We start from the raw sequence: 26,185 nt of genomic DNA, 5'->3' as shown, positions 1-26,185 counted from the left end.
GGACGACCTTTGACCTTTACACACAACACGGACGGTGATATTTTACAAGAATTCATTACACTTACAACAATACAAAACCACAACAATTCTCAAATCCACAACAATATACAGACTTGGCATTTAATATGGAATATTTTTTTGTGGGAGTGAACTTACTTTTCAAGATGTCTTAGAACCAAAAGTTCATTGGAATTATATTGAAAGTATTCTAGATTTTGTTAATGTGACCTTTAAAAGAAACAAAAACCACATTTGACATTTCGAAACAAATAAATTGATCCTTGAAAGTGATGTAAACCGATATCGAACTCAATTCATGGACAGTACTGTGTTAAACTTCTGTACGTTTACCAGAAGTATCTCTTTATTTTGCACATTGGCCAAATTTTTTTTAAACAAAAACAAAAGCTAAATTACTACAGGGATTACGGACAGTAAAATTACAGTTCAGTACTTCGTGTAACCCCCACGAGCATTCAGGAGAGCACGTACACGTTGAGGCATGCTGTTCACGAGATTTGCCAAAGTTTGGACAGGAATCGCTTGCCATGCAGTGACAATAGCCTGCTGCAATTCACGCACAGAGGTCGGCTGCTGGTCCAAGTGGTCGATTTGACACGTTAATTCTGCCCACAAGTTCTCTATCGGATTCATATCCGGGGACATGGCAGGCCACTCTATATGCTCAGCACGGTCAGCAAGAAAGTGTTGGATCATGCGAGCACGATGAGGCCGTGCATTGTCATCTTGGAAGACAAAATTTCCTAGAAAGGCTGCACGAGCAAATGGAAGCAATGTTTCTTCCAGAATGGCCCTGTACTTGAACTGGTTCAGGTTTCCATTCAGAACAACCAGGTCAGTTTTTCCCCCTGCATGAAAAGCAGCCCAAACGGTCACCCCACCACCACCAGCTTGGACTCTTGGCACTATACGATCTTTGTTGTAGGCTTCATGCACTTGTCTGCGCACTCGGACGTGGCCATCTTGACGATAGATCAGAAATCTAGACTCGTCACTGAAGATCACGTGATTCCAGTGTCCTGGCTGCCATTGACGGTGCTCTCTGGCCCACTGCAATCGGCGCTGGCGGTGTTGTCTGGTCAGGCGTGGCTTTCTCATGGGACGCCTGGCACGATAGCCTGCTTGAACCAGTCGTTGGTTGACTAGCCTTCTGGATACAGGCACATTTGTCAGTTGCTGCCACTCAGCCCTAAGCCGATTAGCTGACTTGGTACGGCCATTGCGGACTAACCGGTGCAGCTGGCGGTCATCCCTCCTTGTGGTTCTGCGGGGACGTCCTGGCCTCGGTATTGGAGTAGGGGACACCCCTCTGAGCATTTCGTTTCAGGATCTTTGACACCTGACCTTGAGTGATGCCATACTGCCGAGCAATAGCACGCTGTTTCATACGGTAATTTCGTAAAGCCACCACTCCATGACAAACAGCATTGTCGAGTTGACGGACCATCTCCAGAGGAAGCGGAAATAACTTTTGGAGACGTGCAGCAGTTGTTTTCCACTAATACAGAACGCAACAACCCTTGTATACCCAACTGTGAAGCCAATCATCAAATGCACCTGTCCGTACATTTTGCCACACCACCTGTGATATAATCCTGTTGTTGACTTCTTGCTGCGACACACAATCAGTGACATGGTTCTTTTAACAAATAAATCACCAAAGTGTAAAAGAAACACACCAGATTGATATACTGAGTTAAGAAAGTAAACCCAAGTCAAGAAAAAATATATATTCCATATTAAATGCCAAGTCTGTGTGTGTGTATATATATATATATTATATATATATTATATATAATATATATATTGTTGCGAATCTCAGCGTCGGCCTTTCCCCTTACCAAGGGGGGATTAGTCCCCTTGTCTTTTACTAGCCGACGGGATCCGGGGCTATGCCGTCACTTCCGAACAGCGTTGAGTAGGGTCGTAGGACTAATCACTAATACCTAATTACCAACGCTGCCCAGGAAGCAAGGAAATAAACTCCACTCGAATCATGGTTGTAGCTGGAAATGCCGAGCGATAGCGAACCGTGATCCGAGCCGTTAACAAGGACTAAACCCGATCTGAGCGGTTCCGAATCGTGCCACGCTTACCCAATGGAGGAAAACACTGATACGGTCGAATCGGGAAAGACAGGAAGAACAGATTGGTTTATTCACAATTTGTACAGGAAGGAGAAGAAGAACACACAGTGCAGCCTTATTAGTCTTAACTTATCCCAGGACACGGGCCATTTCACACTCAGACACACTCACACGGGGATGTAGATGGTCAGGTTGATGGTCCAGGGATGATGGTGTCCAGGCAGTTCGCTCCGGTCCTTGACTTGCACCGCGAAGCAGATGGTCAGGGCGGCAGAAGCTCCCTGCGAGTCGTTGACGCGGATCGGACAATTACGGGGTTACATGCGGGGCGAAAGGTAAGGCGGGCTGGGTGGTTACTTCACGGCTCAGCCGCGTACGTAATAAATGAACCGGCACTATATGCGCTCCCAATACAGTTCATATGGCAAAGCGCCTCTCCTGCAGAAGTCCTCTCACAAAGCGCAAATCGGCCAAGTCCTTTTACAGTGCGCGTATCCTCTGCAAGTTCTCTTCACAAAGCGCGATTTCTTGCAGTCCTCTCACAAAGCCCCTCGCTCATCAGTCCTTATACATGCGCGAATCGTGCCAGTCCTTTCAAGGGCTTTGTGCGTGCGCTTATATAGCCTTTTCAGCAAACCTTCCAGCACTTGCTAGATGCGCCCTTACCACGCCCTCTCAAGCCATGCCCACCGAGCCCTGGTTGGTTGTTGCCCTTACCGTCACCGCCTTCTGACGTGCTGCTTGATGCGGCCACACCTCGTCCTCACGCTCCTCCCTCTTTCTAGGCCTACCTCGTGGCATTTGACTGGTTTCGAGTGAAATCAAAGGGCAGCGAACGCTGCTGGCAAACGAGGTGGATTAGCCGAATCGGGGCGCGGGATGGATGCTGCCCAACGAGGTAGATTTGGAGGGTGGAGGCAAAATGAACGGGACCTAAGCTTATTTCTTTTGCACAACGCAGGTATCACTAGTGGAAATGGCCTTATCCTCACACATACTATGACATAACTAATGTTCTAAGGGGCCTACGTGTTGCTTGTGGACTAACTATGGGGGCAAACATTTAATTTTGATTTTTTGGTAAAACATGCAACCAAAGCCCTCATGGCTTCTTCACCACTGTTATAACAGCCCAGAATATCCCCACTGTATAGAGATTTTGGTGCAGTGGGGCATCCTGTAAAGGCTGGATGCATCTCCTAAATTCCCAGCATGCACCGCACACTTCTGTAGTGACGTCCCCATGCATATGTTTGTGGTGATGTGCTGCTTTGGAATGGATTGGTTCGAAAGCGGTGATGGGTGAACACAGATAAGCAGCTCCGATGGCTCCACAAATGATTACGCACAAAGACGACGAAGCAGCAAAATGGTCGATAAATTTTAATGCATTGAATTTTGATCACAACATTTTGCAGCTGGTCCGCTGCCGATGCTCATTTAAAAGTGTGATGATTAATATTACATCATATATATATATATATATACGTATATATATATATATGTATATATATATATATATATATATATATATATATATATTCTCAAGCAGGTTTCCTCTTGCAGAGTTGTAAATGGGGTTGGCCAAGGGTGGCCTTCCCAAATCTATTCTTCATTTCCAGGTTTTAGAAGAGAATCACACAACGAATTGTCGAGATCGATTTGGAGTCTTTACCGATTTGCTTAATAAACTCTTATTCTGACCCCCTCACTCCCCCCCCCCCCCCCAACCCCCTCCAATTGTGGAGGTGCAAGAAGGCCACATGGAGGCAATTTTTCCAAGCCAAGACTTCAGACATTCTGTCTGTATTCCTTTGTGGACAGCAGATGTGTCACTATCAGTCCATGTAATGCTTGTATCCTAGCCCCAAGCATGATGGCATCATATTTCCCAAAGACCATTTTAACCTAAAACTGTCATAAACTCAAGAACTCAGTTCGAGTCTCACACAGTGAGTGGGCGGGCCTTCGATATGGGGGGGGGAAAAAAGCAAATACAAAAATCCACCATTTTCATGTACATAAAGGTATATGGCTCCCCAAGCTGAACAAGGCCATGCATTCGAGACAAGAACCTGCTTTCAAAAGAGAAAACAGAAGATGCTAATCAAACCGGTCATTGGCAGTAGACATCGAGCTACAAATTTGGGTGAAAACATCATATGATTATCAGAAACCAAGGTTCGGTATTTAAAATCGTGAAATAATATCAAACGTATTGGGTAAACAAGTAATCCAACCCCTTTTTCACACCAATGAGGCATAGTTCCACTCATGTTGAAGCAAATATTTATATGCGAGGTAATGGTAAATGCATATGACCGACAATCGTCGCCACCAATCAATGCAAACCAAAAAAGCAACGAGTTGTTCAGGCTTTCAAACCAAAATATCGATTTGTCGTTACATTGACGGAAGCATGGTGCGGCAAATGGTGCACATTCTTCTGCACTACATTTAGCGATCTTTCACCGTAAAGTATTTTGAGAAGCAGAAGGTGCAAGGTGCACACGGCCATCATGTGTCACAACGCGGTGCGTGCGCATAGGCATTCATAAGGGAACCATGTTAAGCATCAGTGCAAGTCGGGAAGGTTAGCAAATCGGTGTTGGTTTGGGTGGAAGGTGGGATTTGCGTGTGGGGGAGGGAGACGGGATGCAAGGGAGGAAGGGGTACGATGCAGGCAATTGGACGAGAGATCTGTAACTATTGGTTAAATACGACTGAGAACCTCTGAGCAGTTCTCACAAACATTCAAGGTTGTGGATAATCGATTTTGAACCAGGCTGGCAGGAAGGTAAACCCAATTGGCAGGTTAGTATGAGACAGACAGACACCTTGTCGAATGAAAATCGAATAAAATAAAAAAAAGTCACGTTTATAGCTAAAAGAAGTAACGCTGAATGGAGAGAATGAATGGAATGAAGCACATGTGCTGTTAAAAGTATTGCTCGGTTTATGCAACCCAATCAACTCTTTGGCCTTGGAGAGAGACTCCAATCACCAGTAAGCTATTTACATATTGTGTATGAAAAATATTTCTTTTTTTATGTTATTGTTAAATCTCAATTTACTCCCCATCCCTGGCTCACTTCCACCCCTTTCACACGTGAAATTTGTCAATGGTGCCAAAATAAAAGGATTTTACGATTGACTGCCAATCAGTATAACCTTCAAAGAGTGAAAAAGGGAAATTTAGGATGAACATGATGGGTTTGAGGGGGTTTTGGGAATTGTTCAAAACCTTCTCCCCTACACATCATGTGACATTTTCATTTGCAAATCCTGTGATTACGAGGCATTTAGAGTGGTGATTGGATGACATCCATTTATTACATACAGAGGTGAGGTTGTAAAGGATGCAATTGGGAGAACTAAAAACGAGAGGAAGTGAAGGAAGGATGATAGGAGAGAAAGAAGAAGAATAAGGTAAGGATGTTTTGGATGGTTGAGAAGATTATGATAAGAAGTTTGGTAGAATATAAAAGGAAGGAAAGGAATAAGTATGGAATAGATGTGGGGAGCTAGGGGGGTGGGGGAGGGGGGGGAAAGAAAAATACCACCATATTTTCCTTTGTAATAAATTGCCCCTTGGTGTACAGAGTGGAACCTTCTCATCCATATCCACAATGTTGTTCCACCCGATTGGGGGGTGGGGGGGAGGGGGGAGGGACGAATATAAAGAAAGCCCATCTTAAATTGCCGGCACAACATGTACACCCGCGTGATTATGCAAACGCAATGGTGAATACAGCTTCGCTCTTTGGCCAAAGTGCAGCACTGTCTCGGCACACTCACCGAGTGGATACATCGAAGCAGCCTGCGAGTGGAAATGCAAAATTATATTTATGCTCCCTCAGATTCTGCGAGTGGAAATTATTTCAACACTCTGCCCCCTCATTCTCCCAGTGTGCCATGCAAGTGCTCAGGCGAAGCAAGAATGGGTGAGCAGGTGACTATAATACTCGCTGTTCATATCTCTGGGGAAGTGTTCTTCACAGTAGTCACACTTGTACAAGTCCGTAGGTGTGACAACGTCCTAGAAAGACACGTCGTGGGTACAGTTCAGGCTCAGAGAAAATGCATCGAAAATTACATTGCACCTTATCCATTCTCCTCTAATAGTCAAAAGAAAAACATAGGTGCAGGAAGAGGCCCTTAGGCCCATCATTTATGCCATATCCATAAACGCACTACGAATTATTGAGAACTCCAAGCAAGGAGCTTGCCGAGGACACCGGCTCGCAATGGCCTCGTGTTTTCAAAAGATGTAATGCAAATAGGAAAGCCGGATTTACATCCCCATATGAAAGGAGGAGTGCTTCGAGATGCAGCACTCCCTGCTGAAAATGCAGTTTGTCGTCAAAATAGATTCGGTTTTTGTTTGAATGCAGACGAGGCAGCTTGATAGTAGGTACGCTACATCCTCAACCAAACCACCCTACCACCATTGGAGAAGACAATATTTCTAAAAGCTCCATTTGGTTTCATTTTGAAATTAAGCAAAATTTCAGACTCGATGCGTTTTGTGATTCCAAACATGTCATGCAGATAAACTGCAGGATGCTTGGATGAGGACCAGCAGTTTAACTAATGAACATCTGCTGCCCTCTGCTGGTTCAAAATGCAAACGTTTGACGTTTGTAAGCCCAACATAGACAAACTCGAGTCCCAACTCAGGAAATAAAAGCAGAGCAAGGGGATGATTAAACACCAGATAAAATAAACGTGGGCTCTACCTTGCTGCTTGAGATCTTCCTAGGAGGAGCTTCACCGCAGCCCCTACTGATCAGCATTGGTCTCTGTGGCAACACCAATCTGTCGCTCTCCATGTCAGATTTTGTACTATGGGAGCTTTCTGAGGTCTTGCTGGTCCTGGAGACGGACAACCTATCACGGGGATTAAAGATGCGCCCATTGGTGGGTATGATATGCAGCTGGCCTTTGCTTCGCTGCTCTGGATTTTTGCCATCCAAAGTGTCTGTGCATTGCACGGAGTATGAAGCTGTAAATGAATGCAGATATGGAAATAAATAAATAAAATAAATATATCATAAAGATGGACAAAATAAGATTACAACGGGCAAAGTTAAACTCGTTGAAGTGAGATCGTCGTACCAGGATAAACAGGTTTCTGTGATTTGAGATGGTGTAAGAGATGAGTCTGCTGTTTTGTCATCTTCAGCAGTTCATCAAAGTGTCCCCGCAGGGCCTCATAAGCGATGACTAGTTCAGGACTGCAGGATATACCAGGAAGATAAACAATATAACCAGAAACATGTGCACACCTCAAGATTATAGAGTAAGGGGGCCATCCGACTATTACATTGACATGTCGATTGGGGGTGGAGGGGGGTGTCATCATTCATACAGATTGCAGGGAGGGTAGAGAGGGGGGGGGGGGCAATTTTCCACCTAATTTGCATATATAATAAACGGGTGGTCCTCAATAGACGCTTCAAGGAACAGTATATTATTATATTTAAGCAAATTCTGACCTTGCTGTTTCTGTCTTTGATTCTGAACTCCAGAAATCCTGCAAAGTGAAAATAAAGTTTCTATAAACAGCAAAATACTTCCAATAAATAATAAGCACAGGGGCAATACCCCGGGTGCTCACCTGGTAGAATAAACAGTATACTGCACTGACGAAAGGTATTTTAAACCAATTTCAATGGTTGCTCGAAGACAGGGCAGCATGTAGAACCATACCAACATAATCATAAGACTTTAAACAAACAAACAAAAAAATACCTATTTTGGCGGGCAAACCCTCCCCCCCACCTCGAACACCATGTACCTCCTCAGACCACATTTCTTCCAATGCCTTGAACAAACATTGGTACATCACGGGTGCTGAAGGTTGTGGTTAAGTTTAATCTAAATAGTGTGTGTAGTTTCAGATGAAAAAGCAAATTCCTATTTTGGGGGAGAATCGGGGGGGAGGGGGGGAGGGAGTCAAACCTGGATCCACTTTGACCCCGGTAAATCCCCTTAGACCCAGATTTTTTTTAATGCCGTGAACAAACTTCAGTCACAACACAACAAATATAATTTGTGCCAAATTTGGTCGCAATCCTATCAGCGGTTTCAGAGGAGAAGTTTCAAGTGTTAACGGGCGGACGGAAGAACGGACGCGCCATCGCATAAGCTCCCCTGAACTTCGTTCCAGGTGAGCTAATAATAAACACAAGCTTCATGATAACTTGGTCCCATTATCCGACATCACAATTTCCAGTACACCCAATACGTGTTAGGGGGCAACCATTTTGAACTTGCATTATGCATTTGCTATGATCGTACGGCAGGTGTTCAAAATGTTCTCAGAATAGTCCCAAAATGCAAACATTTTCTTTTCTCGTTTTCAATATTCAGTAAAAGTACAAATTGTACTCAGTAAAATGGCATTGTGTATTATTTTCGTAATAATAATTCCGTTAAGAACATAAATATTACATCATGAGCAAAGGTACCCGGCGTTACATTTACTAGTGTTGTTCAAACTTGGCACGTAGATAATGAATGACGGTTTACATATGCACGTCATTTTCTTTCAAGATCAGATCCAAGATGGCCGACTGGCGGCCATTTTGTTACTTTAAAAGTGTCCCCAACCATTTCTTACACATACATGGTCCAATTCTGTTCAGACTTGGCACAAGCATGGTACATGATGGCAAGCATGTGCACCTCACTTTATTTTGCGATCTGATCAACGAAGGCGGACTGGTAGACTGGTGGCCATTTTAGTTGTAAAAAAAAAAAACCCAATATTGAACACGTCTCAATACTTAAACATGTCCCCAACCATTTCGCGGACATGCATGGACCAATTTTGTTCAAACTTGGCATAAAGACCATACATGAGAGGATATAAATGCAGAATATTTTGTTTTGTAATCCAATCAAAGATGGCCGACTGACGGCCTTTTACTCCATACAGCAATATTACTAAAACCACGGGGGCAATGACATTTTATGTCTTTCTCTTGAAATAATAATAATAATAATAATAATAATAATAATAATAATAATAAAGGAGTCTTATATAGCCCCATCAAGCAGAGTAAACGACCCTCATGGCACTTCAATATATGCTAGAGGCCAATGAAATCAAAGAACTATGTGGAGCGAAAAAAATGGTGGCGATTTCTGATCCGCTGGCGTCACCTGGCTAATGGGCAGTGCTACAGAAGCAAAAGGAAGACGCAGGTGGGGTGGGAGAGGAGGGTTAAATGGGGAAGGCGTGGCCGGTATAACTAGATGGTATTCATAGAATACTTACCCTGCGCAGTCAACTTGTTGCGAGCCAACTCTTCTGTTTTTGAACATTTTTTTTTTCTTTGATCCAAAATGGCTGCCAGACCACGTGAGCGATGACATCATAAATTTATATTCTCTAATATAATTGTTGCATAGATCACACTCAATACATTTCAAATTGATCAGACTAAGCGTTGTCCCTGTCAAATTATGACGCCATAATTATGGCACCAATGACGTCATCGTTAACAACACCTATTCTACATATGGAGTTCTTTACAATGAGCCATGTTTCAATTTTTACCATGGAGCAGTTTCGGAGATATATAGGTGCAGCTTTTTTTGACTTTTTCCAAGATGGTGTCTGTACCACGTGACCTATGACGTTATAATTATCATTTTTAAAAATTCCACAGGAGCCGCACATTTTCTGAAAATTTTGTGTCCATTGATCTAACAGTTGCAGAGCAATTTTTGTTTTATTCATACTGATCAGATCAAGCGTTGTACTTGTCGAATTATGACATCATAATTAAGGCACCGATGACATCACCATCAACATATCTTATTCCCCATGGTTCGTACTTGACAATGAGCCATGTTTCAATTTTTTCCATTGAGCGGTTTGGGAGATATAGAGGTGTAAAGTTTTTCCAAGATGGCATCCATACCATGTGACCTATGACGTCATAATTATGAATAAAAAAATTCTACATGTGGAGGCGCTTCTATGGTAAAATTTCATGTCAATCGGACCAACGGATGCCGAGAAAATGAATTTTTAAAATGCAGACAGGTACGGCACACGGCACACGTACGCACAATGAATGCTTAACCCCGCATTTCGCTTCGTGGGCGCAGGGTAATGAGTGGTGCTTATGTCCCACCCCCAGATACAAACTCAGCTTTATATATATATACTAGCAGAAGTACCCGGCGTTTCCGGGCAGGGGGACGGGGGGGGGGGGGGAGGGGAGGAGAGGGGAGGGGGGGCAGAAGGGGAAGGGGAAGGGAGGGGGTGGGACTGGAGGGGGAGAAGTGGAGGGGAGGGGAGGAAAGGGGAGCAGTCAGAAGTGGAAGCTCTTTGACGGAGAATGGAGGGGAGGGGAGGGGGGGAAGGGCAGGGGGGGAGGGGGGAAGGGGGAGGGGAAGGGTGGGGAGAGGGGGAAGGTGAGCAGTCAGAAGTGGAGCTCTTTTACAGAGAATTTATATCTTAAAGGGAAGGGAAGGGAGGAAGGAAGGAAGGGAGGGAAGGGGAGGGGAGGAAGCGGAGGAGGAGGGAAAGGGGAGGAGGAGGGGAGGGGGAGGAGGAGGCAGAGGGGGTGGGGAGGGGGGAAGGAGAGGGAGGGGGGAAGGGGAAGGAAGGGGGAGGCAGGAGAGGAAGGGGAGTGGCTCACATTTCTGAGTGAATGTGGCTCACGTTTGAGTTAAGTGTGATGCCGATCAGGAAGACGAAGAAGAAGCCATACTACCAAATTCGTACACTTCCGGAATTGTTTGCTTTATTTGTATTCAAATGTCGGGTAATTGTTTTGTATTTATTTATGCGAATATGTACTTGTATATAACTGTCATTCATTTAAAAAGGCTTCGGCACTATCGAGCGATTTTTATTTTATTTTATTTTATTAAAACTCCAAAAAAACGAACTTCTTTTTTTTCAATTTTTTTTTTTGCCTAAAACACTCCCAGGCACTCACTGATGAACCTCTGAAAGTTTGATGAAGATCCGTTCAGCCATCTCTGAATAAAACGTGGACACACATACAGACAACTCGCGTTTATATATACTAGCAACGGTACCCGCCCTACGGGCGGGGCTTCAATTTAGGCCATCAGCCAGACCCCCAAAATAGGGTCCATTGGTACCAAAATGAGGGAGTAAGCCTAATATTGATTTTTGGATAGGTCTTTACCCCTAGAATATGAAAATATGTGATAGCAAATTCAACCATGTAGCTAAATGGGTGTTATCACCTCATTTTCAAAATGGCCGCCAAAATGCATGTTTTTCTATTAAAAACACCATGTTTCATATTCTTGTAGGAATTTGTAACAAATAGCATTGCGTTTTGAGATGTTTAAGACTTTACAACTCTCTTAAAGTATGAAATACATCATCTGAACTTTAATCCAAGAAGATAGAATCCAATATGGCGCCCAATTTCACAAAATGGCTGCCATCATAGCAACAACATTATGCACAAAATATGCACGAAAATAACTGGCATTCAGTAGATTTGCAAGTATACACATGGAAAAAAGTATCGCACCACCACGTATTTTCGACATAGTGGAAATGTATCAATGAATTGATACATTTCACCCATTGAAATGTATCAATGGGTGATAACACACATTTAGCTACATCGTTGAATTTGCTATCACATATTTTCTTATTCTAGAGGTAAAAACCTTGTCAAAAATCATTATTAGCCTTACTCCCTCAATTTGGTACCGGTTGACCCCCCTAGCTGATAGCCTAATTGGGAGGCCCAAATGAAAAGGTAAAATATCAGAAGTTGAAGGTTTTTTTATTTTAAATGATTCATATAAACATCCGTTGAATCATATCACACGCAAATCATCAAAATCTAAACAGTACATGGCGCACATTTTGAAAAAAGATTGAATTCTGCAAAACAGAAGCGGCCGCTACACGTCTTTCCCAGTCGCACGTTTATGTGTGAAGAGTGCGCGCCAAATCTGTAACATGGAAGCGGCCTCTACACCTGTTTCTCAGTCGCTTTGCACACGCTGCCATGTTACTTCGGTGCCGCACGTTTATATAGGAAGAGTTCGTCAGGAGTCGATCGACTCTCTCCTGGTACGTAGAATAAACGGTATTTGTAGAATTTCAACAAAAGCCACATCACTGTTCATATCGGTACATATTATTCCATCGTGTTTGGAAAAACTGGAAAATTGAAAAACTTGGAAAAAATTGAAAAACAATATAGCCTATTTTACTCCAAGGGGTCCCAGGAATACCCACCCAAAATATCGTTGCGATCGGTTCAGCCGTTTTTGCGGTACCTTCGAACAGACAGACGGACATATGGTGAATTATAGTAAGATGTTATGGTTTGTTAAATCATATCACATGCAAATCATCAAAATCTAAACAGTACATGGACGATCACGTACCACGTACGTCTCGCGTCTCGCTCGCTCTCATGTTGTCCCGATAATGATCCTTCCGCAGGTTCACCTACGGAAACCTTGTTGCGACTTTTACTTCCTCTAGACAGTCAAGTTCGCTCATCTTTTTGGTGCACCGGCACGACCCGAGAACGGCCCGTGCAGGGGCTGATCCGAGGATCTCATCAAACCGTCCGACGTGCTGATAGTAGCGACGGGCGGTGTGTACAAAGGGCAGGGACTTAATAAACACGAGCTGATGACTCGCGCTTACTGGGAATTCCTCGTTCGTGGGACACTGTCTCAAGCCCCAGTCCCCATCACGGCTGGGGCTCAGCGGTTTACCCGAGCCTGACGGCGAAGGGCAAGGTACACGCTAGCCCGTCCAGTGTAGCGCGCGTGCAGCCCCGGACATCGAAGGGCATTAAACGTTCATTAAACATTAAACGTTCATTAAAGGATTACGAAACGAAAAACATCACGAAATTACGTTCACACCATCACGTCAAACACTACCGTGAACACATACTTCATCACAACATCGTCACAATGAGAACATCGTCACAATGAACGTTATGCGAACGCGAATGTTATGCGGGAGTCCAAACCTGAGAATGCTGGAGACCAAAGCTGAAATTGGGAAAACTAAATAGCCTATTTTACTCCTGGAGATCCCAGGATTACCCACCCAAAATATCTTTGCGATCGGTTCAGCAGTTTTTACGGTACCTTCGAGCAGACAGACGGACATTTGGTGAATTATAGTAAGATATATAAATCGGGATTTAAATATAATTCAAAAATTGATCCAGACGTCTATTCTCTTTCAAACATTCAAACCGACAGAGGTAGTTATTTATCACAGCATCTGTAGAATTTTCACCCTTTTACTCAACTCCGTTTCGCTGTTATTTGGTGGAGCAAAAAGTCAACTGAGCTTTATAGAGATATATATATTATATATATATATATATATAACCTTGGGTGTTTCTTCTTGTCCGTTATAAATATATTCCTGACTTTTCCCATCACCTTGCGGTAACTGCCCCCACCTGAGGTTGGCTGGATATTTCAACATGGATCTGCATATCTGTTTACCATGGCTGGTTCATATTCGCTGTTATTTGAGCCAACCACCGTGTGTGTGTGTGTGTGTGTGTGTGTGTGTGTGTGTGTGTGTGTGTGTGTGTGTGTGTGTGTGTGTGTGTGTGTGTGTGTAGAAACCATGGGTGTGGCATGGTGAGAAACCATTTAAGGGGCAACAGGTGTGCCTCACGTTGCTTCGCTGGTGGTTTCATCAAAACACAGCATGTTATATGTAGCTGACAAACATATTGCAAGTCCATCTGTGAGTGTTAATGATGATGTCAAATGAAGTAAAACACATGAAAAGGTTGTTGTTGTTGTTGTCCTTCCATGTTCTTTTATATTTTTTTGTATCGCTTCGAGAAGTATTACTTCCTTTTGTGTGCCCCTCCCATGTCCTTGTAAAGGGTTCCTGCTGTTGTAGAATAATAAAGGTTGCCATTGTAACTGCTACATTAAAGCTCGAGGTCACGCTTCCTCTTCTTTAATTCCGGAAACACGAGCTTTGAAAATGGGTAAGTGATTTATGATTAAATGAACTAATTAATGTTCCGAGCAAATTGATTATCCTTCCAACCAAGTAAATGGATTATTACTTTTCCAATGGTACCATTTGTATTATCTATCATACGGCAACAGAAATTATTTAGAATAAAGCGTTACTGACACAGAAACTGGACTCCTTTTATGAGTAGATCCCAGTGACAGTTGACACCGTAGTTTGACACACAGAGACCAAACTTTTCTTTTATAAACTTGCAATTCGTACACAGCAATGCTGCTCATACAACATGTTTGCATCTCTCGCCTCAACCCCCCCCCCCCACCCCCACCCCCACCCCAAACCCCAAACCACCACCCACACCTACCCCACCATTACACACCTTCCTCTAGTTTAGGCCTTTAAAAGTGTGGAATTACTGATTGTTATCACTGGACGCGTGTCATCCTTGACAGGAAGGGTGGGGATGTATGAAGGGGCAAGCCTGCATTGCCGGAAATTGTGGAAAAAAACATTATGCTCAAATTAAACATCCTATTCATCACAAAAAATGAATTGTGGTTTGGGCGTCGAGTTGGACTTATTGGGACACTTCCTGATACAAAATTATCATGGTAGCGACACAAGGCTCCACAAACAGTGAGACATTCAAAGGTAGATCATATGCTGTATTGAACTATTTTCTTTCGTCCAGAATGTCAGTGAAAGATCAGAAAGAAATGGTTATTCTTTAACCCAACAATGTAATGTCAGACAATCACCTTGGCATTTGTCTGCTGCTGCTGCTGCTGCTGCTGCTGCTGCTGCTGCTTTTCCCTCCCAAAGGGCAAACGTTCCCGCTCCTCCGGGCCCCGCTCAAACTCACGCTCCAGTGTCGAGGTGCCCACTACGGCCATTACCGGAGTATCTCGTTCCGTGCAGACGGGGCTGTACAGCTGGTCGCGCACTGCAGGAGGGACAGTAACAATTATCGACTGCCGCACCACATTAATGCAAATTGGCAATTCGTTTTCACGGCAATTTTATATCGCAATGCAAAACAGGACGGAGCATGTCTACTTCACCCTTCATAGTCTCGGTCTCTGTCTGTAGTTGGTATAGTTCGATTTCCCCAGCCTGAAGTTGCTCCACAAGACTCTCGTTGGACTTGCAAACTTCCTCTTTCTCCTCCTTCACGTTTTTCATCTCCATCTGAAGTCTTAGAATGACCTCTTCCTGGTACAGCCCACAAATAAACAAACACGACACATGCATTAAACACTTTGGAGAAAGATGATAAATGAAAAAGCTGGAATTGACAAACATGGAACTGCGGAACCTGCGGAATCCCCAGAGCCTGCCTGGTAGTTTTACGGTGGTCCTTTCATGTCACCTTCGCTCCATGGAAATGTTACATGAAGTAGTCCACTTTCCCTGGCAGGTGTCCCGGCTGTTTTTTGGTGGGCCTTTAACCTCTGAAGAAGAACACATCACCTCCCCCTCCATTTAAACCAAACTCCCTCTGATTTTCTTGCATATATATATACTACAAGAGATGTCTGTCTGTCTGTGTGCGTCGCCATTTTCTCAGATGGCCGAATGGATGTTCTAGTGCCGAAGCCTTTGTAGTTATGTGAAAGGTGATATTAAATGATCTCCTACCCCATTCCTTAGTGGGTGTATAGAAGTGTTTTAGGCCACCACAAAAAATAGATAATAATGCCTCTGGCCACCTTTGGGGGCGGAGGTATAAAAACATTTGATTTCTTCAAAATGTTAACCGGGCTAGAAGAGCACAGGGCAACACCAGGCACACCTGCTAGTATTGTCTAAAAGATAAAATATTGCTTCTTATGAACATTAAAATCAGGTTGTTGGTATATTCATTGTTAATGGGGATATTAAATATTAAAGAAGGGAATTTTAACATTGAAAACTTGGATTCTCTTATAATGATCAACTGGAAAGACATAAAAAGAAAAACTATTTAGTCATGAAAACATCATTAGTGGTCTGCAATGGCAGTTACATGGTCGATTTGACACACGATGACATCATCATCCACAAACAATCTTTCTAAGGGTGTTTCATTACTAATAAAATGGTGTCAGACTTATCTTGGATCATAGTTCTGGGTCTGTTTAATAACTACTAAACCCTAAATGACGCGCACCGAAGTCTCCAGAGAAAACAGGAGCAAAACATCGATTTAAAAAGGCCTTATGAACACTTTGTTTTCTTTCTCATCGAATGCTTTTTATTAGCACGCTGGCCTTGTTACAAGGCAAACGTGGTGCCCTGATAACCCACTGTGGACACGAAATATCACTACCGAGGTCAGACCCAACAGGTGGACGAAAAATGGCTGGCACACTTTATTTGATCGAAGGAGATGTGCAGAGACATTAAAATGGCTGGTGCCGGATGGCTTTTCACACTTTTTCGTCGTAATACCTGCTCGTTGTGAAAGGGCAAGCAACGGCTACCTTCAAATGAGCCCCTGAGAAGGACAGCAGGCTAAACCAGGAATACAACTTTTGAAAAACAGGGATCAAAGGTTCAGGTTTCCATTTAGAATTACATTAACTCCCACTGAACAAAGATCAGTCTTAGATTGTAATATTTTGCTCAGAATTGACATCGATACCAAAGGTGTACCGACCTTGAAAGATTACTTTAAGTCCCCTGAACTCAATTTGGGTTTGGATGTAGAAGTGCGTGGTTTCAATTCTCAAATGCTTAAACAAAAGAATACCAACAAATATAGAAGTGAAACTGGTCGAATGACAAAAATTCCTGCTTGCATAACCCTCATAGGTCAGGTGGGCACCTGTACTCTATTTTAGGAACAGCCTCCATCCACCATCCCCTCGCAACCCCCAACAATCTCCCCTTCTTGCAGCAGTTAATCTCCAACTTTAGTCAATTAGGAAACTGATCATTGCAGAAGCAGGCTTGCGTTTTAGCAGTTCAAAGCAACAACGTTTCACACAGGTGATGCACACGTCAAGGATGGGCCTGATAAATACATCCCGGCCATTTCATTTGATCTAAATCGGCTGTGAGCGCGTAACTTGCACAGACATGACATGTCCATCATATCTCCACTTTCGTTGCTCTCAACTTTGCTTTAACGTCATCACAGTTCAACTTTTACAAGTTTCGGCACAAACTAAAACTTTCCAATTCGCCTACCTTCTCTTTCAAACTTTCACTTGTTCTTTCACTCTCCTCTTTCGCCATTCCCAGCATTTGTTGTAAATTTGAAATGATGTTGTCCTGTGCAAGAGTATAGAAGCTATTTCAGATCAAATCACCACAAACAAAACTTTACTGCAATGTTTCAGGGATGTGAGGAACAAAGCTGTACTTGGGAGTGCAACGGCCAAAAAAATATTCAAAATCAAGTTCGCAAACTAAAGAAATAAATAAAGTATTTGGGAAGATCTATACTATAAAAGAGCCGTTTGTCTGTCTGTGTGCCGCCATTTTTCGAAGAAGGTTCAAACCGATCTTCATCAAACTTTCAGAGGTTCATTATTGAGTGCCAGGGAGTGTCATAGAGCAATGATATTTTTCATCAAAGTGTCATTTGGACAGTGATGATGAAAACGTTAGGTCTCACCATCAGCATAATGCAGTCCCTCTCGAGAAGAAAGTACGATCCATGGAAGTCCCCGCTAAACGCCAATTGGTGATCAATAACATCCGACATGAGCTTTGCCTGCTCGGCAGAGATACTTACAAGTAGGAAGTGTCGTCGGTTTTGAACATAGGAGTTCCGATCTCATGCTCTACCGAAGTTTGAGGTTTAGCGTGGCACGTAAACAAAAATTGTTTTGCACAATCACGTCACAGTTGACAACATTTTACAATCAAGAGCCCATCCGCCCACGCAAGGGGAGACGGGGTTTTGCAATCACGCACGTGTGTGTTTGTGTGTGTCCAGACCAATTTTACCATTTGAGCTTTTGTCCTCAAATTTTCAACAAACGTTTATTCGGAGAATATGGAGAAAACTTGTTAATAAATTTTACTTCTTCTTTTTTTTTAAAGTAGTTATTTTTGTCAAGTTTAGTTTGAGTTCAAAGCGGACGTGGAGGGACACAATCAATACATGCATCGTTATCGAATGCCAACAAGCCCAGCTGCCTAACACACAGACTACGTAATACTGGGAAGGTGATTCAAGACATTTATAAACAACATTCTTATTTTGCAATGTTAACAATCTTGTCTTCCACATGTCTACGTACATGTGCGAAACAAACAAACAAAAAAAAATTGTGGTTGCTCTCTCACAGTGTTATGGCTAAACAAATTATAAAGATGCAAAGACTGCACTGCCCATACTCATATAATGAATGACATTGAGAGTCCTTTCAGATAGGACGTTTCAGACATGACAGGAAGGAGGAGGTGGGGAGGTTGTAGAATAAAATGTGTAAAATGGCCAGGAGTGATTTATATTTTAAAATTAAAATACATGTACAGGGTCCGGCTGGGAGGTGTGACGATTTTCAGAAAACTCGTACAGTTATTTTTAGTCGAATTTCAATTTTTTTTTATTTAAAAGACTACATATATAATGCCATTTAATACACTGTAACAAAGACATTTTAAAAATGTAATTCATGTTTGAATTGGGTATAACAATGCAAGTGGGGGGTCTAGCACATGCGTGATGGCTGTTGGTTACTCGTCGTTAGGCGCCATTTCAGTAGCCATGGAGCTGTGGACGATTGAACATCGCGTCTTTGTCGTCGAGACGTTTATTCAAACGGGTAGTTCGGTGGTGCTTACACAGCGCAGATTACGTACTCACTTCAATGTTGGTCGACGTGGCGCCGTTCCGTCTCGAAACACAATATTGAAGTGGGTAAAAAACTTCAGGACAACTGGATCTGTGAGGCCGGGAGCAGCTCGGGGAGGTGATCGAACCGTTAGGACCCCGGAAAACATCGAAAGGGTTCGACAAGCTGTGGAGACCAGCCCTCGTCGGTCAGCGGTACGGCACGCTCGCGCTCTACGGATGTCAGACAGATCAGTTCATCGAATTTTGCACTTGGACCTTCATTATCACGCGTACAAAATCATGGTGGTTCAAGAACGGCCGCCATTTAGATGATGTCATTTTTCAAACATGAATTACATTTTTTAAATGTCTTTGTTACAGTGTATTACATGGCATTATATATGTAGTCTTTAAAAAAAAAAAAATTGAAATTCGACTAAAAATAACTGTGTACGAGTTTTCTGAAAATCGTCACACCTCCCTTAATGTCCCTATACAAACGAAATAAACTTGAAGTTGAAACTCAAATTCGTTACGCAGTATTTCAGTTGAATGTTTCAGTGCGGTGATGAATCCCAATCAAGAACACCAGCCACCCTCCATGTTTGTGCTGTTTTATATGTTTACACAGGCACAACAATCTTGTGGCTTAAAAATGTCTGCAAAGGCCAACGTTGGGGAAATAATGAACAAGTCAGAAACATAACATTGATAATCATGAGCGGCACACACAAGCCACAACACCCTGGACAAAGTATGCAACTAACGTGGCTCCCCCGCCACACCCAACCCCATGATTTATGGACACTCTACAGAGGGACCATTAAATATGCAGGCAAACAGCATACCATTCATCTATTTTTGTGAAAACTAAAATTAATATTCTAAATTCACCCTTGCCTCAAACCCTCTCCAAACAGAAGGTTTACGAAAAAAGAAAACCCAACAAACAAAACAACAACTGTAAACACGAAGTTTCCAACAGCATCAAGGACGTCTCCTCCACAAAAAAGCTCACAAAGTTAAGCTGCACTGCAAACAAAGTTTGTTTTTTTTACTTTTCAATGTACAACCAGAAACTAAATATCTTCCAGTTTTCTGCACTCCTTGGCAAAATCTCCTGGTCTTCCGGTCCATTCCAAAGATGAAACATCTCGCATTCACAAGAATTCCCAGAATTGACCACATCGAGTCACATTTCCGTTTTCAGTCGACGGCATGTTTATGTTCCGCGTTGATGAGATGCTACAGCTGATACAAGATAGTTGGTTGTTCCAAGCATTGGTCAATTAGGCAGATAGGGTTGGTCAATTTAAGCCAATCTTACTTGCTATGAAAGACACCGTCCTGATTTACATATAGGTGCAGAAACGTCAACAACAACAACATGCATTTTAAAGGCCATTTTCCCTACTAGAGCGGGGGTTAGCCTTGCGGTCCCCATGACAATCTTCTCCATTTTGCCCTATTTTCTGCATCTCTCCTTGTTAACCCCCTTGCCCGCATTTCGTCTTCCACCATCTTCAGCCAAGTCTTTCTCGGTCTTCCCCGTCCTCTACTTCCTTCTACATTCATTTCCATCACTCTTCTCAACCAGTCACTTTCATCCTTCCTCAACACATGACCAAACCATCTCAACCTGTTCCTCTTCACAGCATCAATCACAGGCTCTATTCCCATCATCTTTCGCAATTCATCATTTGTCTTCCTCTCTCTCAACGATACTCCGCACATCCGTCGAACCATTCGCATTTCCACCCTTTCCAACCTTCGTTGCTGCTCTACGTTCATTACCCATGTCTCGCTCCCATAAATTATAACACTTCTCACACATGCAGCATACACCTTTCCCTTCAGCTTCAACGACACTCCCCTCATCATCAGCACGCCACTCAGTTCCCGAAACGACTTCCATGCACATCTCACTCTAGCAACCGTTGCCGAGTCTGATCCACCTTCTCCATTCAGCATGTCTCCGAGGTAGCAAAATGTTTTCACACCTTCCAGCTTCATGCCGTCTCCAAGATCCAACTCAACATTTCCTCCATCTGCAGCTCCCTCTGTGCACACCTTACATTTGAATGTAGCTGCCACACTGGTTAATGACCCTCTCAGACCACTACATTTTTGATGAACCCACTCAGCGCACATTGTACATTGAATGGAGTTCACTCCGACACCCTTCCTACACACAGCACAGGGCCACTTCCCAGTTCTTTCCACCTCACCACATGCTTTACCACTTGCCATCACCTTCGTCTTTCCGATATTCACCTTCAGACCTTTTGTCTTCATACATTCCTTCCACTTGTTCATCTTTTCCTTCAGTCCATCCATACTTTCCACAATCAACACCAGATCATCTGCATACAACAACTCCCACGGTAAACCCTCCTTTACGTTCTGAGCCAGCACCTCCATCACAGCTACAAATAGTAGTGGACTTAGTACCGACCCCTGATGCACTCCCACCTTCACCTCAAACTCACCACTGTTCCCGTCCTTCGTCCTTACAGCTGTGCGCGCTCTTTTGTACATTGCCATCACTACTCTGATCAACCATTCCTCCACTCCTAACTTCCTCAATGCCCATGTCAATACTTTGCGTGGAACCCTATCGAATGCTTTCTCCAGATCAACAAACCCAAGAAACAACTTCTTCCTCTTCTCCATGTACTTCTCCTGCAACTGCCTCACAATGAAAAGCGCGTCTGTCGTTCCTCTTCCTGGCATAAATCCAAACTGCATTTCGTCGATCTTCACTTTATTCCTTATCCTCCTCTCCAACACCCTTTCCAATATCTTCATTCCATGCTCCAATAACTTTATCGCTCGGTACGATCCACACTCCAGAGGGACACCTTTCCCCTTGTATAGAGGGACGAGGGTACTCAGTTCCCAATCCACTGGAATGCGGCCTTCTTTCACCACCAGATTACAGATCTCTGTCATTCTCTTCACACCCCAACTTCCTGCTGCCTTCAACATATCTCCCACAACTCCCGTCGGCCCTCCCGCTTTTCTACCCTTCATTGCTTTTATCGCTTCCTCAACTTCCTTCTCAGTTATCTTCGCTGCCGGTCCTAAAACTGGGTTACTCTCGATGTTGCCATCCCATTCATTCTCTGTATTCAACAGCATTTCCATATATGTTTTCCATCTTCCTTTAATTCCATCTGGGTCGACAACGATTTGTCCCACTTCATCCTTAAAGCAACTCACCCCCATCACATCACACCTCTCTTTCGGTATCTGCTTTGCAATCCTGAATACTGCTTTCAGACCCTCTTCCGAATCCAAGCGTTCTCCGAACATTTTCCTACATGCCTCCTGCGCCTTTGCTACCTCTTTCTTTGCAGCCTTCCTGGCTGCCTTATAACTTTCATGCTCTGCTGTTTCTGCTCCCGTATCCTTCGCCTTCTGCCACTCCTTGAACTTCTTCCTCTTCTCGTCAATCCTCTTTCCAACTTCATCATCCCACCACCATGTTTCCGAGTGCCTCGGTGGTCCTTTTGTCCATCCACATACCTCACCAACGGCTCCCAACAGACTAGCTTTCATTGACATCCAACCACTTTCAAGCTCAACCACATCATCCTCGACCCTACTCAGCCTCTCTTTTAATGCCTCCCTTACTGTCACCTCTTTCAACCTCCACACCTTCATTCTCGGTTGGTACTTCACCCGCCGAGCTCTCCTCGCACCTTTCACCCTTATGTCGCAGACAACCAAGTGGTGCTGTGAAACAGCCTCCTCCCCCGGGATCACCTTTGTGTCCCGGAAGTGCCCCCTATCTCGCCTACGCACCATCAGGTAGTCAACGGTTGTCGTCGACCCACCTGACGTGTATGTAACAAGCTTATTATCCTCTTTCTGGAACTGAGTATTACAAATCAGCAAATCAGCTCCATCAGCAAACTCCAAAATCCTTTCACCTTCTCCATTTCTCACACCATATCCGTAACCCCCATGAACTCCGTCAAAACCATCCATACTCCTTCCCACATGTCCATTTAGGTCTCCTCCTACCACAACAACTTCCTCATCTTTCACGTTTTCCATCAGCTTCTCTATCGCACACCAGAACTTGTTCTTCTCTTCATCGCTTCGACCAACCTGCGGAGCATATCCCGAGATGACGTTCACCAAGAGCTTTCCAATCATCATTTTCACCATCATCAACCCATCACTCACTCTAGTCACACTCACCACACTGTCTACAAACTCCTCAGAAAACAGGACACCAATACCATTCACGCCCTCCAGGCACCCTTGCCACATAAACTTGTATTTATGTCCCTGCCTACCCTTCACCATTCTCACACCACTTCCCTTCCATCTCGTCTCTTGCACACAACATATGTCCACTCTTCTTCTGACCAATACTTCCACCCCTTCTCCTGATCTCCCTGTCATTGTCCTTACATTCCATGTCCCAAACCTCAGAAACCGATCTCCACTTCGGGCTGTACCCTGCCCATATGTAGTTGTAATTGTCATGGTTCTCTTTTTGAGGCAATGTTTTTATGGCCGGATGCCCTTCCTGACGCCAACCCTCTTAGTCGTCTCTTACGACACGCAGGGATACGGTGTACGTACACACTGGGAAACGTTTAAAACATGGAAATTCTGGGGGGGGGGGGGGGGGGGGGGTCAGCATCACGGCTGCGGTTTAAACATATTTAAATAATAGTTAAACAAAACCATGAAAAACAATCTGGGAAAAGTCTCTAAGTGAGAACGTGGATTTGAGAAAGCAGGAGCAGAGGTGGAAGTAAAACGAGATATAGGGGGCGGGGCACAAGTCGAGACGAGGAGGAGAGCGAACAAGCACGTGTCCGGGAGGAGAGAAAGAATTAATATAGAAAAAAATTGTTTGTTTATTTGTTTGTTCTGTTTTCAAAACGCTGGACAAAGGGTAAGATGTTCGTGAGAGGTAGGGGGGGAGAAAAGAAAATCAAAGAAACAAGCAAATACTATGAAGGAAAGAACCCATATTCACAAAACACTGACGGGGGGGGAGGGAGCCTGGAGAGACCAGGCCGCACGAGGCGCGAACAAAAAAAACGACTAATTACACACAAATTTGCAACAACTACAAAACCAAAACCAAATAGAAACACACAATAACACATACACAACAAAATACCCAGCGGAAATTTGACAAAGAAACGAACGGGAAAACACTAAAACTTTGATGCCGTGGAGAGATCGAAGCAAGCCTCGTCGCTCGAGGGACCGGAAGTCAAGTCCACCTGATTGTCAAAAATGATCGAATATGCAAATTTATGCACGGTTAATGGTGGTTCCCAAACCTGATCTGAGGTATGCCGAGACGCATGCGTGTCACACCTCGCCTCGCCGACAAGCCCGCAAGGTCGCTCCATGGAGCGGCCTGCACGCATTGCACTGTGATTTATATGCAGAAACGCAGAATACATTGCAGAAATTGCAGAAACGTCACAAAAGAAAAGAAAAAACCACCCAAAGAATAAAAATGAGACACCCATTGCAGAGAAAAAATATATAGGGTATATAAAAAACAGCAAGGAAGGCAAGAAAGTAGGACTGTAAGAACAATGAATGCATCATGGCTCCAAGAGTTTCTGGGAATTTCCAAAACCTACATGGGGGAAATGAATGTATATTTCATCAAACTTTGAAATGTACCTGTGCATAGAAAAAAAAACCCCACAAAACACAAACAAATCAGGGTTTTTATCAACAAAACCCTGAGGAATGGACAAGCCCATAGCAACACAAGCAGGCCATGAAGACAAAGACGATACCCATTTCACCACTCCAGGAGACTGAAAATGTTGAAACTCCCAGTAGGGCATACTCAAGACGACCATGCCCAAAACGACCACGCCCAAAAAGGCGGTAACCACACTCATCACAGAGCTGGTTGTGGCCTGGATTCCAAGTGTTTGGAGAAAACAGGCTGTTCAACCCAATAATGTACAAATAAAACAAGAGTCGAGCCACAATGTTGGTGACAGAAAACTAACTTTTTGTTTACAACCAGCAAATATACCAGTCATGGATGAATGATGGGATGCTTTGGGATTTTATAGGAAGGGAGGGCCACATAACAACAATCCCATGACTGTTGGCCTTGAAGCACTGATCACCAGAATGGCATGAAATCATCTGGCATGGTGAACACCGAGAAAAAGTCCACATTCGACTGGCAGAATGGAATAAATGGAGAAACTGGAAGTAAACATAGCCTAAACTTGGCAAACACACAAAATCAGCTGTCCACAAGATGGGTTAGTGTGTTGGCTGTACCATATACAGTCACTCCTGGTAACGTATTTTCGCTAATACGCATCCTAAGTCTAAAGGGGTAGCATATGTGCTTTGTGGTGGGACCGGAACAGGATGAGTCCATTGTAAAGCGAAGGGTATCAATGTAAATTAACATACATTAAATTGTCCGGCGCCATCAAACGTTTTTTTTTGTTTTTTTTTATCTGCACGTCGTTCCTGCTTCGTTTTTAATCTACTTGTCCTACTGTACTTTGGGCGTCACAATAGAGTGGTATCAAGTAACTTTTGTTGTGGGTAATTTTTGTAAAACTTTACCCAAACCCTACAATAGGAGTGGAAAATTATCTGAATCTAAGACCTGTATCTACAAACCTATGGGTGGAAAAAAAAAAAAAAAAAAATCTATGTTCAAGATTTCAAGTATTTTATCAAGATTAATTACATTAAAGCGCAGCGTTACGCGCGCTGCTTGCGAGCAAGGAGGAAGCGGACAAGCGGTAACTTATAAGCGTCTTTATTTCAGGAGCTCACTGTAACACTGGCGCGCTCCGGGCTGCGCGCCCGGTGTATATCATGAGGCCACGCCTACCCCTCGGGCGTGGCCACCGCCCACTTGGTGCGCGGAATTATGTCACCACGCCAGTGGGCTTTTGTGTCCGCCACACGCGCCCCCCCAGAATTCCCGCGCACCTGGAGGGCCAGTTTGCGGGGCAGACGAATGACCCGGCCGAAGCGCCCCCTGGCGATCGGCGGCGTCCGGGGTTGCAGGGATGCCAGGTGGGATGCCCCTGGCTGCCCCTGGGATGGGTGCAGGACCGGGGGGCGGCGTGGCGGCGGGGCTGGGCGGTGCCGGGGGTCCGCCCGCAGGGGGGCGGCCCCGACGTGGGGGTCGGGCCACTGGCGGTGGATGGTCCACGTCGAGGTGGGCCGGCTTGAGGCGGTCTACCGAAACGCGGTCAGGAGTACCGCCGATGTCCAGGGTGAAGTGCTTCGCCCCGGTCTCCAGCACGCGGAAAGGCCCGTCGTACGGGGGCC

General features: G+C 44.1%; 1 protein-coding gene across 5 annotated transcripts in view; it reads right to left on the bottom strand.

The window, feature by feature from the left end:
- Window positions 1–4,380: 4,380 nt before the first annotated feature.
- Window positions 4,381–26,185, bottom strand: part of LOC137429910 (5-azacytidine-induced protein 2) — a 34,349-nt gene continuing 12,544 nt past the window's right edge. For 2 of the 5 annotated variants that reach the window (XM_068120275.2, XM_068120276.2), the window contains exons 4-10: window positions 17,275–17,358; window positions 15,165–15,315; window positions 14,862–15,046; window positions 7,607–7,644; window positions 7,227–7,345; window positions 6,848–7,113; window positions 4,381–6,147 (exon numbers count right to left, since the gene is read on the bottom strand). In XM_068120275.2, coding sequence (XP_067976376.2) covers window positions 6,034–6,147; window positions 6,848–7,113; window positions 7,227–7,345; window positions 7,607–7,644; window positions 14,862–15,046; window positions 15,165–15,315; window positions 17,275–17,358 — 957 coding nt within the window. In that variant the 3' untranslated portion in view covers window positions 4,381–6,033. The remainder of the gene's footprint in view (window positions 6,148–6,847; window positions 7,114–7,226; window positions 7,346–7,606; window positions 7,645–14,861; window positions 15,047–15,164; window positions 15,316–17,274; window positions 17,359–26,185) is intronic. The other 3 variants (XM_068120277.2, XM_068120278.2, XM_078779967.1) reach the window with 3 other exon arrangements.

This window comes from Myxine glutinosa, chromosome 6 (assembly GCF_964187855.1).
Source record: "Myxine glutinosa chromosome 6, kmMyxGlut1.1, whole genome shotgun sequence".
Lineage (NCBI taxonomy): Eukaryota > Metazoa > Chordata > Myxini > Myxiniformes > Myxinidae > Myxine > Myxine glutinosa.
This window is presented reverse-complemented; position numbering and strand designations above follow the sequence as displayed.